Here is a 12409-nt window from a genome sequence, read left to right on the forward strand (position 1 = left end):
CAACTCTTCAAGACACAGGCAGTATAATAAGGTATAAACAAAAACAACAAAAGATTAAAATCAGGGAAACAACGTTAAAGTGTGGAGTTATTTGTTTTATTTTTGCTTGTTTGTTTATGCAAGCAGTGTTATTAGCTTAAAATAATGGGTTATAAGATAGTACTTGCAAGTCTCATGGTAACCTCAAACCAAAAAACCTACAATGAATACACAAAAAAATAAAAAGAAATTAAATCAAACCAACAGAGAAAATCACCTTCATTAAAACAAAGACAGTAAAGAAGGAAAGAAAGAAGACCACAAAACAACCAGAAAATAACAAAATGGCAGAAGTAAATCTTTACTTATCAATAGTCACACTGAATATAAACTCTCCAATAAAAAGATACATAGTGGCTGAATGAATAAAAACACAAGCCCCAATGATCTGCTGTGTACAAGAGACACACTTCACCTATAATGATACACACAGACTGAAAATAAAGATATTCCATGCAAATGGAAAGCAAAAAAGAGCAGGAGTAGCTATACTTATATCGGACAAAATATATTTCAAGACAAAAACTAGGAAGAGACAAAGAAGGTCATTATATAATAATAAAGAGGTCAATTCAGCAACAGGATAAGGCGAGAGAGAGAGTGTGAGAGTGTGTGTGTGTGTGTGTATGCACACCCAGCACCCAAATATATAAGGCAAATAAGAGAGAGAGAGAGAGAGAGAGAGAGAGACAGAGAGAGAGAGAATGTGTGTGTGTGTTTGTGTGTGTGTGTGCATACCCAGCACTGGAACACCCAAATATATAAAGCAAATATTATTAGAGCTAAAGACAGAGATAGACCCTGATACAGTAACAGCTGGAAACTTCAACACCTCATTTTTCATATTGGACACACTTTCCAGTAGAAGATCAACAAAGAAACATCAGATTTAATCTGCACTATAGAACAAATAGACCTAATAGGTATTACAGAATATTTCATCCAATGGCAGTAGCATACACATTCTTTTTCTCAGCACATCTATCATTCTAGAGGACAGACCGTACGTTAGGACCCAAAACAAATCTGAAAACATTAAAAAAAACTGAAACAATATGAAGCCTCTTCTCTGCTACAATGGAATAAAACTAGAAATCAGTAACAAGAATAATTTTGGAAACAATACAAACACATGAAAATTAAAGAATATGCTCTTGAATGACCAGTGGGTCAGTGAAGAAATTAAGAAGGAAATTGAAAAATATCTTGAAACAAATAATAATCAAGACACACCATACCCAAACCTACGGAATACAGTGAAAGTAGTACTAAGAGCAAATTTTATAGCTATTAATGCCTTCATCAAAAAAGAAGAAAAACTACAAATAAACAACCTGATGATACATCTTAAAGAACTAGAAAAGCAAGAGCAAATCAAACCCAAAATTGGAAGAAATAAAGATCAGAGCACAAATAAATGAAATTGAAATTTTAAAAATACAAAAGATCAACAAAATAAAAAGTTGGTTTCTGAAATGATAGACAAAACTGACAAACCTTAACGAAGACTAAGAAAAAAAGAGAGAAGACATAATTAAATAAAATAGAGATGAAAAAGAAGACATTACAACTGATACCACAAAAATTCAAATGATTTTTAGTGGCTACTATGAGCAACTATATTCCAGTGAATTGGAAAATCTAAAGGAAATGGATACATTCCTAGACACTTACAATCCACCAAGACAGAACCAGGAAGAAATTCACCAATAACAAGTAATGAGATCAAAGCCATAATAAAAAAGTTTCCCAGCAAAGAAAACTCTAGGATCTGATGGCTTCACTGCTGAATTCTACCAAACATTTAAAGAACTAATAGCAATCCTATTCAAACTATTCTGAGAAACAGAGGATAAGGGAATACTTTTGAACTTACTCTGTAAGGTCAGTATTACCCTGATACCATAACCAGACAAAGACACATTAAAAAAAAAAAAATTGCAGGCCATTATCACTGATGAATATTGATACAAAAATCCTCAACAAAACACTAGCAAACCAAATTCAACAATACATTTAAAAGATTACTCATCATTACCAAGTGGGATTTATCCCAGGGATGCAAGGATGGTTCAATATATACAAATTAATCAATGTGATACATCGCATCAACAGAATGAAGGACAATACCATATGATCACTTCAATTGATGCTGAAAAAGCATTTGATAAAATGCAACATCCCTTCATGATAAAAACTCTCAAATGAAGTAGGCATAGAAAGAATATTCCTCACCATAATGAAAGCCATATGCAACAGACTACAGCTAGTTATTATACTGAACTGGGAAAAATGGAAAGATTTCCCTCTAAGGTCTGAAACACAGCAAGGATGCCCACTTTCACCACTATTATTCAACAAAGTATTAGAAGAACTAGCTTGAGTAATCAGAAAAGAGAAAGAAATAAAAGACATTCAAACTGGAAAGAAAGAAGTCAAATTATCTATTTGCAGATGATATGATCTTTTATTTGGAAAAACCTGAAGACTCTACCAAAAAATTATTAGAACTGATAAGTTCAGTAAATCTGCAGGATACAAAAACCAACCTAGAAAATTCAGTAGCATTTCTATTTGACAACAGTGAACAATCTGAGAAAGAAATTTAAAAAGTAATCCCATTTATCATAGCCACAAATAAAATTAAACACCTGGAAATTAACCAAAGAAGTAAAAGATCTCTACAATGAAAACCATACTACACTGACGAAAGAAACTGAAGAGGACACCAAAAAAAACCTGAAAGATATTTTATGATTATGGATTAGAAGAATCAATATTGCTAAAATGTCCATATTACCCAAAGCAATCTACAGAATACCAATGACATTCTTCACAGAAATAGAAAAAAACAAAAAAAAAAACAAAAACCAAAACCGTAAAATTTTTATGGACTCAAAAAAGACCCATAATAACCAAAGTTATGTGGAAGAATCATATTACCCAACTTCAAGTTATACTACAGAGCTATAGTAACCAAAATGGCATGGTACTAGCATAAAAAGAGATACATAGATAACAGGAACAGAATAGAGAAGCCAAAAATAAATCCGTACATCTCATGAATTCATTTTTTGACAAAAGTGCCAAGAACATATGTGGGAGAAAAGACAGTCTCTTCAATAAAAAGTGCTGGGAAAACGAGATATCCATATACAAAAGAATGAAACTAGACTCCTTTACCTTGCCATATACAACAATCAGATCAAAGTGGATTAAAGACTTACATCTAAGACCTCAAACTATGAATCTACTGTAAGAAAACATTGGGGATACTTTTTAGGACATTAATCTGGGCAAAGATTTCTCGAGGAACACTCGACAAGCAGAGGCAACCAAAGCAAAAATGGACAAATGGGTACATCAAGTTAAAAGTTTCTGCAAAGCAAAGAAAACAACAAAGTTAAAAGACATCCCAAAGAACAGTGATTCTCATTGCGCAGCCTGGAGAAGGTGCAATACTCTCCAGCTCCACCATTATCACTACTATAAATAATGTTTGTGAAATTCATACCCAGTAAACAATTTAGGACACTCACATTTGCTTACAGGTGTCATTTGTCTGTTAAAACTAGTCTACAGATTGTTTCACGAACGCTTTGTCAAATTATGATGGTTAAAGTTCAATAATGTTTGAAGACATTGTAAGTGACACTGTATCTTTTTTCTAATAAAATTTACTTTTTTGTTTTTGCTTTGTCTTAAAAAAAAATGTTTACATCCTTAATATTATACATTGAATTCTAGGAATGTATCATTCATTCCTTCCACCCAGTCAATGTTTATTGAGTACTTAAAACAAACCAGGAACTATGGCAGATATTGGGAAAAGAGAACAGATGTACTTCCTTAACTCATAAATGTATATAAATAATGTATATACACAGACAGTTTCCAACTTACGATGGTACAATTTTTTGACTTTATACTCATACAACTATTCTGTTTTTCATTTTCAGTATTCAATAAATTGCATGAGATATTCAGTAGTTTAGTATAAAATAGGCTTTGTGTTAGATTATTTTGCCCACTTGTAGGCTAAGGTAAGTATCCTGAGCATGTTTAAGGCAGACAAGGCTAAACTATAATATTCTGTAGGTTAGGTGTATTAAATGCACTTTCCACTTAAACAATGGGTTTATTGAAACATAATCCCATCACAAGTCAAGGAGCACATAAGTCTGTATATAGCTAGACAGACATACAGAACGATGGATAAATAAATCAATAGTATAGACATATTGAAGGAAAGGCATAGAATATTATAAATAAAGGACCTAATTTAGATTAGATCAGACAGGGCAGAACTCTCCAAAAGGGTATTTATTTATTGCTTATATTTTTGAGACGGAGTCTCGCTCTGTCACCCAGGCTGGAGTGCAGTGGCCTGATCTTGGCACACTGCAACCTCCACCTCCTGGATTCAAGCAATTCTCCTGCCTCAGCCTCCCAAGTAGCTGGGACTAACGGTGCACACCACCAAGCCTGGCTAATTTTTTTATTTTTAGTAGAGACAGGGTTTTTCACCATGTTGGTCAGGCTTGAACTCCTGACCTCAAGCAATCCATCCACCTCAGCCTCCCAAAGTACTGGGATTACAGGCATGAGCCACCACGTCTGGCTGAAAGGGTGATATTTAAACTGGACACTATCCAGGAAAAGAAGGAGAGAACAGTCTAGACAAAGAACATACCTCATATGAATGCCCTGAAGAGAAAATAATTTAAGATATCCTAGAAACAAAAGAATGCTAGTGTACCTGCAGCATAACAAGAGACAGAAGAGATCTAGTGATAATATTGGAGAAGCAGGTGGAGCCAGATCACAGGAAGTGTACAGACACTGTGGGTGTGTCAGGTTTCATGGTATCATGCAAAGCCAATGACAAGCTTTAAGTAAGAAGCTGAGATTTCATTTTGTATTTATAGAGACTGGTCTCTATAAATGGGTAAGAGGAATAAAAATGAACACATGAAGATGTCAGTTAGGAAGAGTAGCATAGTGGTAGCAGAAATGGCAGTGAGGGAAAAGATTCTTAATTCTAGTTTGGAATGTTTAAATAAACTACAACACATCCAGAGAACAGATCATAAAAGCTCGCTCTCATCCCGTGATTCTTCATCAACGTTTAGAAATAGTGTATCACATGGACCTTGAAGCAGTGGAAGTAATTATAAAATTTTGGAGCTAAAAGGAAGCACAGGAATCGTGTAGTCAACTTTTACTACCCACACATACATGTAGTTAGAATCAGAGTGAGAATTGGATTACGATCTTTAGCCTCCACAGACCATCTTGCCATATGGTCTCACGACCAGGAATACCCGCACTCTTTTCAAACTTAACTAGACACCACTCCACTTTGCTACAACCCTTGTAATACACTGCTTACTCATTCTAGAATTCGGAGAAAGAATGGAGAATGAAGAAAAAAAAGGGAAATCAAATTTTAAAGAATAAGTATCATTCTCACTAAATCAACTCACAAACTCAAATAGTATTCTCTTCTGTTCCTTATCCTACTTTCTGGGCTAGAGGCATACTTAGAAGTCTAAGTTCCTGGGCCCAAAGTACTTAAGAAAACAGGAACCTCATGATCATTTTGAAATGTGAGTTAACTCCAAACGCATAACTCATTTAGAGAAAATCAGGCCAAGGATTAATGATCATTCTCTAAAACTTTTCTATTCTTAATTCCTAAGATTACACAACTATTAATTACTAATAGCAACTCTTCTTGTTCTCTTTAAGTAACAGAAAATTTATATCTACTATGTCCTAAATAACATGTTAAATGGACTTCACCTCAATACGTCTATATTAATGTGTTATATCACTGTATCTCTTCCTTAACTTAAAAATATTATAAAAGAACAGTTATATATACATGTACACTGCAATCAAACATCACTTGAAAATTCTAACCTTAAACATGGGCCTCACATGCTCCAAATGTGTTGCACTTGTGAAAGGTGCCTGAACATGGCTCACGGCCTCCATGAGCGCTTTAGCTGTCTTGGCCATCTGCTCCATTTCTAAGTTATACAGAAGTCTTCTTTGTTTTTCACTGGCTACATCTGAAACAATAAACACTATCAGCATTTAAAATATAAAACATTTAAGAATTCTATTTTGATGTTTTACTATCAAATAATAAACACTAACAGCACTAATTGAAAATAATCCTGAGAAGCAAGACACAAAAAGTCACATATTACATGATTCCACTTATATGAAAATTCCAGAACAGGTAAATCCATAGAAACAGAAAGTAGACTGGTGTTTTCCAGGGGCTGGGGAAATAAGGAGTAACTGCTTGATGGGTTTGGAGTTTCATTTTGAGATAATGAAACATTGTGGAATTAAAGGTGGTAGCTGCAAAACACTGTGAATGTACCAAAATGCCGATGAATTGCTTGTTTTTAAATGGCTAATTTTATGTTACATAAATTTAACCTGAAAAAAAAATTCCAGGACTGGGAGTCAAGAATAAGTGGAAAACCTATCAAAAGGGTAAAAGAGTAAGTACAACTGTCACAATAAAGTTATTAGGGAAACAACCCAAATATGGAACAAGAGAAGAGCAGAAGAGAGGTAAAAGGCAATGGCATTCGGCCTGGGGTGGTGCTCACAACTGTAATCCTAGCACTTTGGGAGGCCAAGGCGGGTGGATCACCTGAGGTCAGGAGTTTGAGACCAGCCTGACCAACATGGAGAAACTCCGTTTCTACTAAAAATACAAAAAAATCAGCTGGGCATGGTGGTGCATGCCTGTATTCCCAGCTACTCGGGAGGCTGAGGCAGAATAATCGCTTCAACTTGGGAGGAAGAGGTTGTGTTGAGCCAAGATCATGCCATTGCACTCCAACCTGGGCAACAGGAGCAAAACTCCTTCTCCCAAAAAAAAAAAAAAAAAAAAAAAGAAAAAGGCAATGGCATCCTTGTATCACACAGACTTGAATGGCAAACAGTTCCTGAGCTAACAAGAAAACAACTGGCCATAAAACTCCAGGATAATTTTGGTGTTTTCAGCACAACACCATCTCCTCCCTATTTCCAGCTGCTTTGATTTCCTACTACCAGATATAAAACAGGACAGACAAACAGCAATATGAGGATGATACAATACATAATATTCTTTTCTCCTGACATTGAATTTTATTACTGCAATTTGGTTAAACTTGAGATTTTAGGTCCAAGTGGAAAAGCTCAGAAACGCAGGAATCCTGTTTCTATATTACTGTTATATTCTTGTGCCATTAACCTCATCTCATTCCTGTAGTCAGATTTCAGCTCAAATTTAATTACCACTGTCTACAGGCAGAGAGTATCTAGAAGGGGGCTGGGTCCACAGTTGGCTCCTGGTGCTAGTTAGATCTAGGGACTCCATAGTGACATAACTTGTGGTCTGTTTGAAGTAGTGATTTCTAACTCTGTGAAGCTCCAACCTGAGCGTAAGCCTCCCTACCTCCTTCAATCATCCCTACCTCCAGCTTCTGTTTATATGTAATAAAAGATGAACAAATGGAAATATGTTGCTTGAAGATGATGAAGAGGAAGAAAAAATGTTAAGAGCTGAAGCCTGACTACTGGGTCTAACTACTCTTTATGATCTCTGAATCCTTGCTAAGGTTAACTGCTAAACGGATTAGCATATATTAAATGCACATTGACACATGCATATAATATAGTATTTTACATTAATCACTGATCAGTGTTAGCTTTCTTCAGAATGTGGGGAAAAAATATGATCACATCACCAAACTCTATTATACTATTTCTCATCAAAACATAGTTCTAAATGATATTTCTAAGGTTACTTTACTCTAAATCAAGTTAAAAAATCTTTTTAATTTTTAATTAATTTTTTTTTCTTTTTTAGAGATAAGAGTCTCACTATATTGTCTATGCTGGTCTTGAACTCCTGAGCTCAAGTGATCCTTCTGTCTCAGCCTCCCTGAGTAGCTGGGGACTATAAATACAAACCACACCTGACTATAAGTGAAAAACTCTTAGGAACCCATATTTTTCCCCTTGAACAATCAGAATTCAATTAATTTAGATACTTACTTTGTTTACTTGATTTTGTAGGAATTGTTAGTTCTTTTGTTTCTTTCATTGATATCTTTTTCCCAGCTATTTCATTATAGATGGCTGATAGATACTCTTCAGGAAGGTCTTTACTGTCATTGATACCTCTATTCATCTTAATGTACTGTTCCTTTGTCATTTTATTTTTCACCTAGATATAAAAAAACCATTATAATTCCTAAAAATTAACATAAATGTTACACTTGTATTTTAAGGATATGAATATTTACATGGGAGATTTTGTAAATACTTTTGAGGATAGAAGCTGGAAAATATTCAACAAAATATAGATAACAGTGAAAAAATAAATCACAGAAAATGAAGGCAATACAGAAAAGACCCATTCTGGCATAACTAATTCATACTCTAAGGTGGACAAGAGTAATATGCAACCAGAAAGAAGGGAGGTCGAACAATGAAAATATCTGTTTTTGCCCGAAGTTTAAGAGGTCTTGCAATCTCTTAAAAGGGCCATAACAATTACTGGAAATACAAAGGTGTCAAAAGCATTCAAATCTTAGTTTAGAAGAACATAAATGTGCTGTTAATGAATATAAAGCTGATTATATAGAGAGGATATAAGAATAACAATACTTCAAATTTATTTAAAACCAGATAACAATCTCTCTGACCGAGTCACTGTAGCAACTGAATTATGTTAGGTGATCTGCACAAAGTATCCTTGGAATGTTTTGTCTTGTGTAAGAGTACCCTGAACAGAAATGCACTTTGTACCTTGATAAAGCTGTGGAATACAAGTTTGGAGTCTGTAAGACGGTAGCACCATTACCAAACTTGGGAACTAGCATAGCCAAAATGTTTGTTTACACTATACCTCCAGAAACCTAGTTAGATAAAATTCAGAAGTAATATGATATCTCTGAAAAGATGTTTATTTAATTAAATATATTTCTACCACCTTCCATAAAGAACTTAAGGCAAATCCTAAGATATAATTCCTGTAAATTTACATGAAAGTACACAGAAAAATAATCAAGCAAGTTATCAGAAGCTTGCAAAAATAACTAAAGAAAGTGTGGTGTTACATGCTGACAGTCTCAGCTATTCAGAAGGCTCAGGAAGGAGGATGGCACAAGCCCAGGAATTCAAGTACAGTCTGGACAACATAGCAAAACCCTGTCTCAAACAAAAACAAAAGTACAGAGGAACCAACATTTTCAGAAAATATAACTGGGATACATACACTTATTTACTCCAGATAACTCTGCAAACAGATTTTGCTAATTTGTCAGAAAAGAAGGCAGGAGTGCTTTTCCTACAAAAATGTAAAAATATTACCATGAAAGTTTTCAAGTGTAACTTATTTAAGGGAATAAAACCCTAACCTATTATAACTTTAAAAACTCATCTTGAGTCATGGCACTAAAAAAGAAAAGAAAAGAAAAGAAAAAAAGCTTTTTTACCTGAAGTTCGGATGAATCCTTAAAAAACACACCAGGAGTAACAAAATAAAAGACTACACACTGCTACCAATAAGAAGTAAAGGAAGATTAAAATTACCTGGAAATTTTAAGCATGGCAAAATGTTTTAGCATTATGCCAGTCAGAGGCAGAGAAAATTCTTGACAGAAAATCTGAAGTAGCAGTTAACTCTCTATGGATCTAGGTTAGGGATCCCATACATGGGCGTACCAAATACTTTGCTTTCGGGTCCCCAAAATAAAGCATACTGCTTCACACAGAACACTTCTGCCATGGTGGGATTCTGAAGCTGTATAAAACAAACTTCTATTTTTCTTCTCCTGACATCTTTTATGGAACATTCTACTCTTGACTTTTATTCTCATGTGCTTGTATTAAGCTGTGCCTTATTTAGTGTTTAAATCACTTAAAGCCAGTTGTTACTACTGATTATTGTGTACACAAAAATTAAATTTTTTCTAAATATGCCTCAAAACATATTTTTTTAAATCACTGACTCACACACTACATAAAAAGTAGCCTAAATATAAATATTCTGGGTGAAAAAGGAACATAAACAGCTTGTTAAAATTAAAATTTTAAGTTTGAAAAGAACTAAGAATGACAATGAGTTTTAAAAACTTCCTTTAAGGTTATTTGTATTTAAAAATATTGTCATTCGTTATAGTTATCTAAAATCAACTGAGGCCAAGATCATGGGTACAATTTTCTAACAGACTACTTAGCTTCACAGAAACTCACAAGCTGGTTCTACAGCTGCAGGCTGCATAGCAGCACATGATACCAGGCAGCAAGCTGATGAGGAACAGTCAGACACCAAGCAGTTGCCACCACTAGACTAGGACTCTGAGCACATGTTCTGCAATCAGGTACTGTTACACTGAAGATGGGACACTGTTGTCAAGGTAATGTTCCCTAACTGGTATGTCTTTAGAAACTTTTCATAGTCTGCATACTTATGAAAAGATGTAAAAGTTTTCATATTTCTTCAAAATACCATGAGTATGTACATATATAGGAAGATACTGTACAGGTGCATATAATACTGCTTATTCATTTATAGAACCAAATGTCTTTTAAAGCATAGCCTTTTAAAACCAAACGCATGTAAGCCCACATAAAAATACTAGAGTTTAGGTTGAAAAATCAGATGAAAAATTTAGACTGAAAATTCTGATGTAAAAATATCTAAATAAATCCCAGCTGTGGACCACTTTATAAAACCACAGAATAAGAGTCATTATGCTCAATAACAGAAGCCCTGAAGGTGAGCTGGTTTGATTATACTGCCAACAATATGCCAGAGGCAAATCTTGTATTAGTGAAATTTTTAATAAATTTTTTAAAGTAAATCAAGTAAATTTGTGGTAAACGCACAGTTGCTTTATATAATCATATATATATACATAATTGTATATATTCTTACTTAAGGTTTGGTATACACTTTCCTTATCAACCGTGATTTAAACATCTCAAAACAGACTCAAAAAATCCAAAGGTTAATCTCAAAATTCAATAAATTTTTATTTTTCCAATACATCTCAGATTAGAAAGTTTGAAATGTATTTTACAGCCTAACAATAACAAATATCATTAGATACCTACCCCTAGAAGTACTAAGAAATCCTTGCAAATAATTCATAAAGGTAATTTTACCCAAAAATGTCACTGTGCGTTTTTAGAAACTAAGCAAAAAATACTAAAATGTTAAAAACAAACTTTTTAAGTAGATATCAGAAATCAAAAGTGACAGTTCTTTAATATTTAATAAAATATGAATTTTATGAGGCAAAAGAAATGAACATTTCTAGATATCAGGTATTTTTAAATTATTGTTAACTTTTTAGGTATGATGATATTATGGTTATGTTTAATTAGAGTACTTCCCTTTTAGATAAACATACTAAGACTAAGATAAATGCAGATGAAACGGTATGGTATCTGAGATCTGCTTCAGAATCATCTAGGGGAGGGAAGAGATATAGATAGAACAAAACTGGCCGTAAGCTGGTAACTGTGGAAGGCAGGTAATGAGTACATTATACTAATCTCTCTAATGTTGAAGTCTGAAACATTATTATTTTGTTTTAAGACAGGGTCTCCCTCTGTCACCCAGGATGGAGTGCAGTGAGACAAGCTCAGTTCACTGTGACCTGTGCCTCCCAGGCTCAAGCAATCCTCCCACCTTAGCCCCCCAAGTAACTGAGACTACAGGCACAAGCCACCATGCCAAGCTAATTTATGTATATTTTGTAGAGACGGGGTTTCATCATGTTGCCCAGACTGGTCTTGACTCCTGGACTCATATGATCTGCCTGTCTCGGCCACCCAAAGTGCTGAGATTACAGGTGTTAGGTACCATGTCTGGCCTGAAACATTGTATTTTTTAGAAAGATGGTTTATATACAGTGTTTTTCCATATTGTGTCAAATAAACATAAGACCTATAAATGTCCTGTTAAAATTTATCTTAAGCTTTATACAGTTGTCAATCATGACAGTGATAAATACAGATACATTTTATAGATACCTAAAAGTCTAATTATAATTACTTCCAGAAATTGCTTTTGTAAAATGTTCACCATCTTAAATTAAATACCCAAATTTGGTGACTGGTTTAACTGAGTAAGACTAAAATTTCAACTATTCCTTACTGAATTCAGAAAAATGTATTTATTTTGTACTACTTATTGTAAAACTGACTTAAAAGAAAACATACCTGCGGACTGTGAAGGTCTGTGGTCAACATGATAATTGAATAAGCCAAAACATAAGCAGTATCCGCACTAGCAAAAAGAGTTTGTCTGGAAAAATAAATGTATGTTATCAACTTCTAC

The 12409-nt window shown here is 34.2% G+C and overlaps 1 protein-coding gene across 2 annotated transcripts in view; it reads right to left on the reverse strand.

Annotated features, from left to right (window-relative positions):
• The window catches only part of ARFGEF1 (ARF guanine nucleotide exchange factor 1), a 163312-nt gene that overhangs the window by 58736 nt on the left and 92167 nt on the right, over positions 1-12409 (reverse strand). For both annotated transcript variants that reach the window (XM_010330735.3, XM_003942896.4), the window contains exons 17-19: positions 12292-12376; positions 8110-8281; positions 5965-6116 (exon numbers count right to left, since the gene is read on the reverse strand). In XM_010330735.3, the coding sequence (XP_010329037.1) occupies positions 5965-6116; positions 8110-8281; positions 12292-12376 (409 nt within the window). The remainder of the gene's footprint in view (positions 1-5964; positions 6117-8109; positions 8282-12291; positions 12377-12409) is intronic.

Source organism: Saimiri boliviensis, chromosome 15, assembly GCF_048565385.1.
Source record: "Saimiri boliviensis isolate mSaiBol1 chromosome 15, mSaiBol1.pri, whole genome shotgun sequence".
NCBI classification, from domain to species: Eukaryota; Metazoa; Chordata; class Mammalia; order Primates; family Cebidae; genus Saimiri; species Saimiri boliviensis.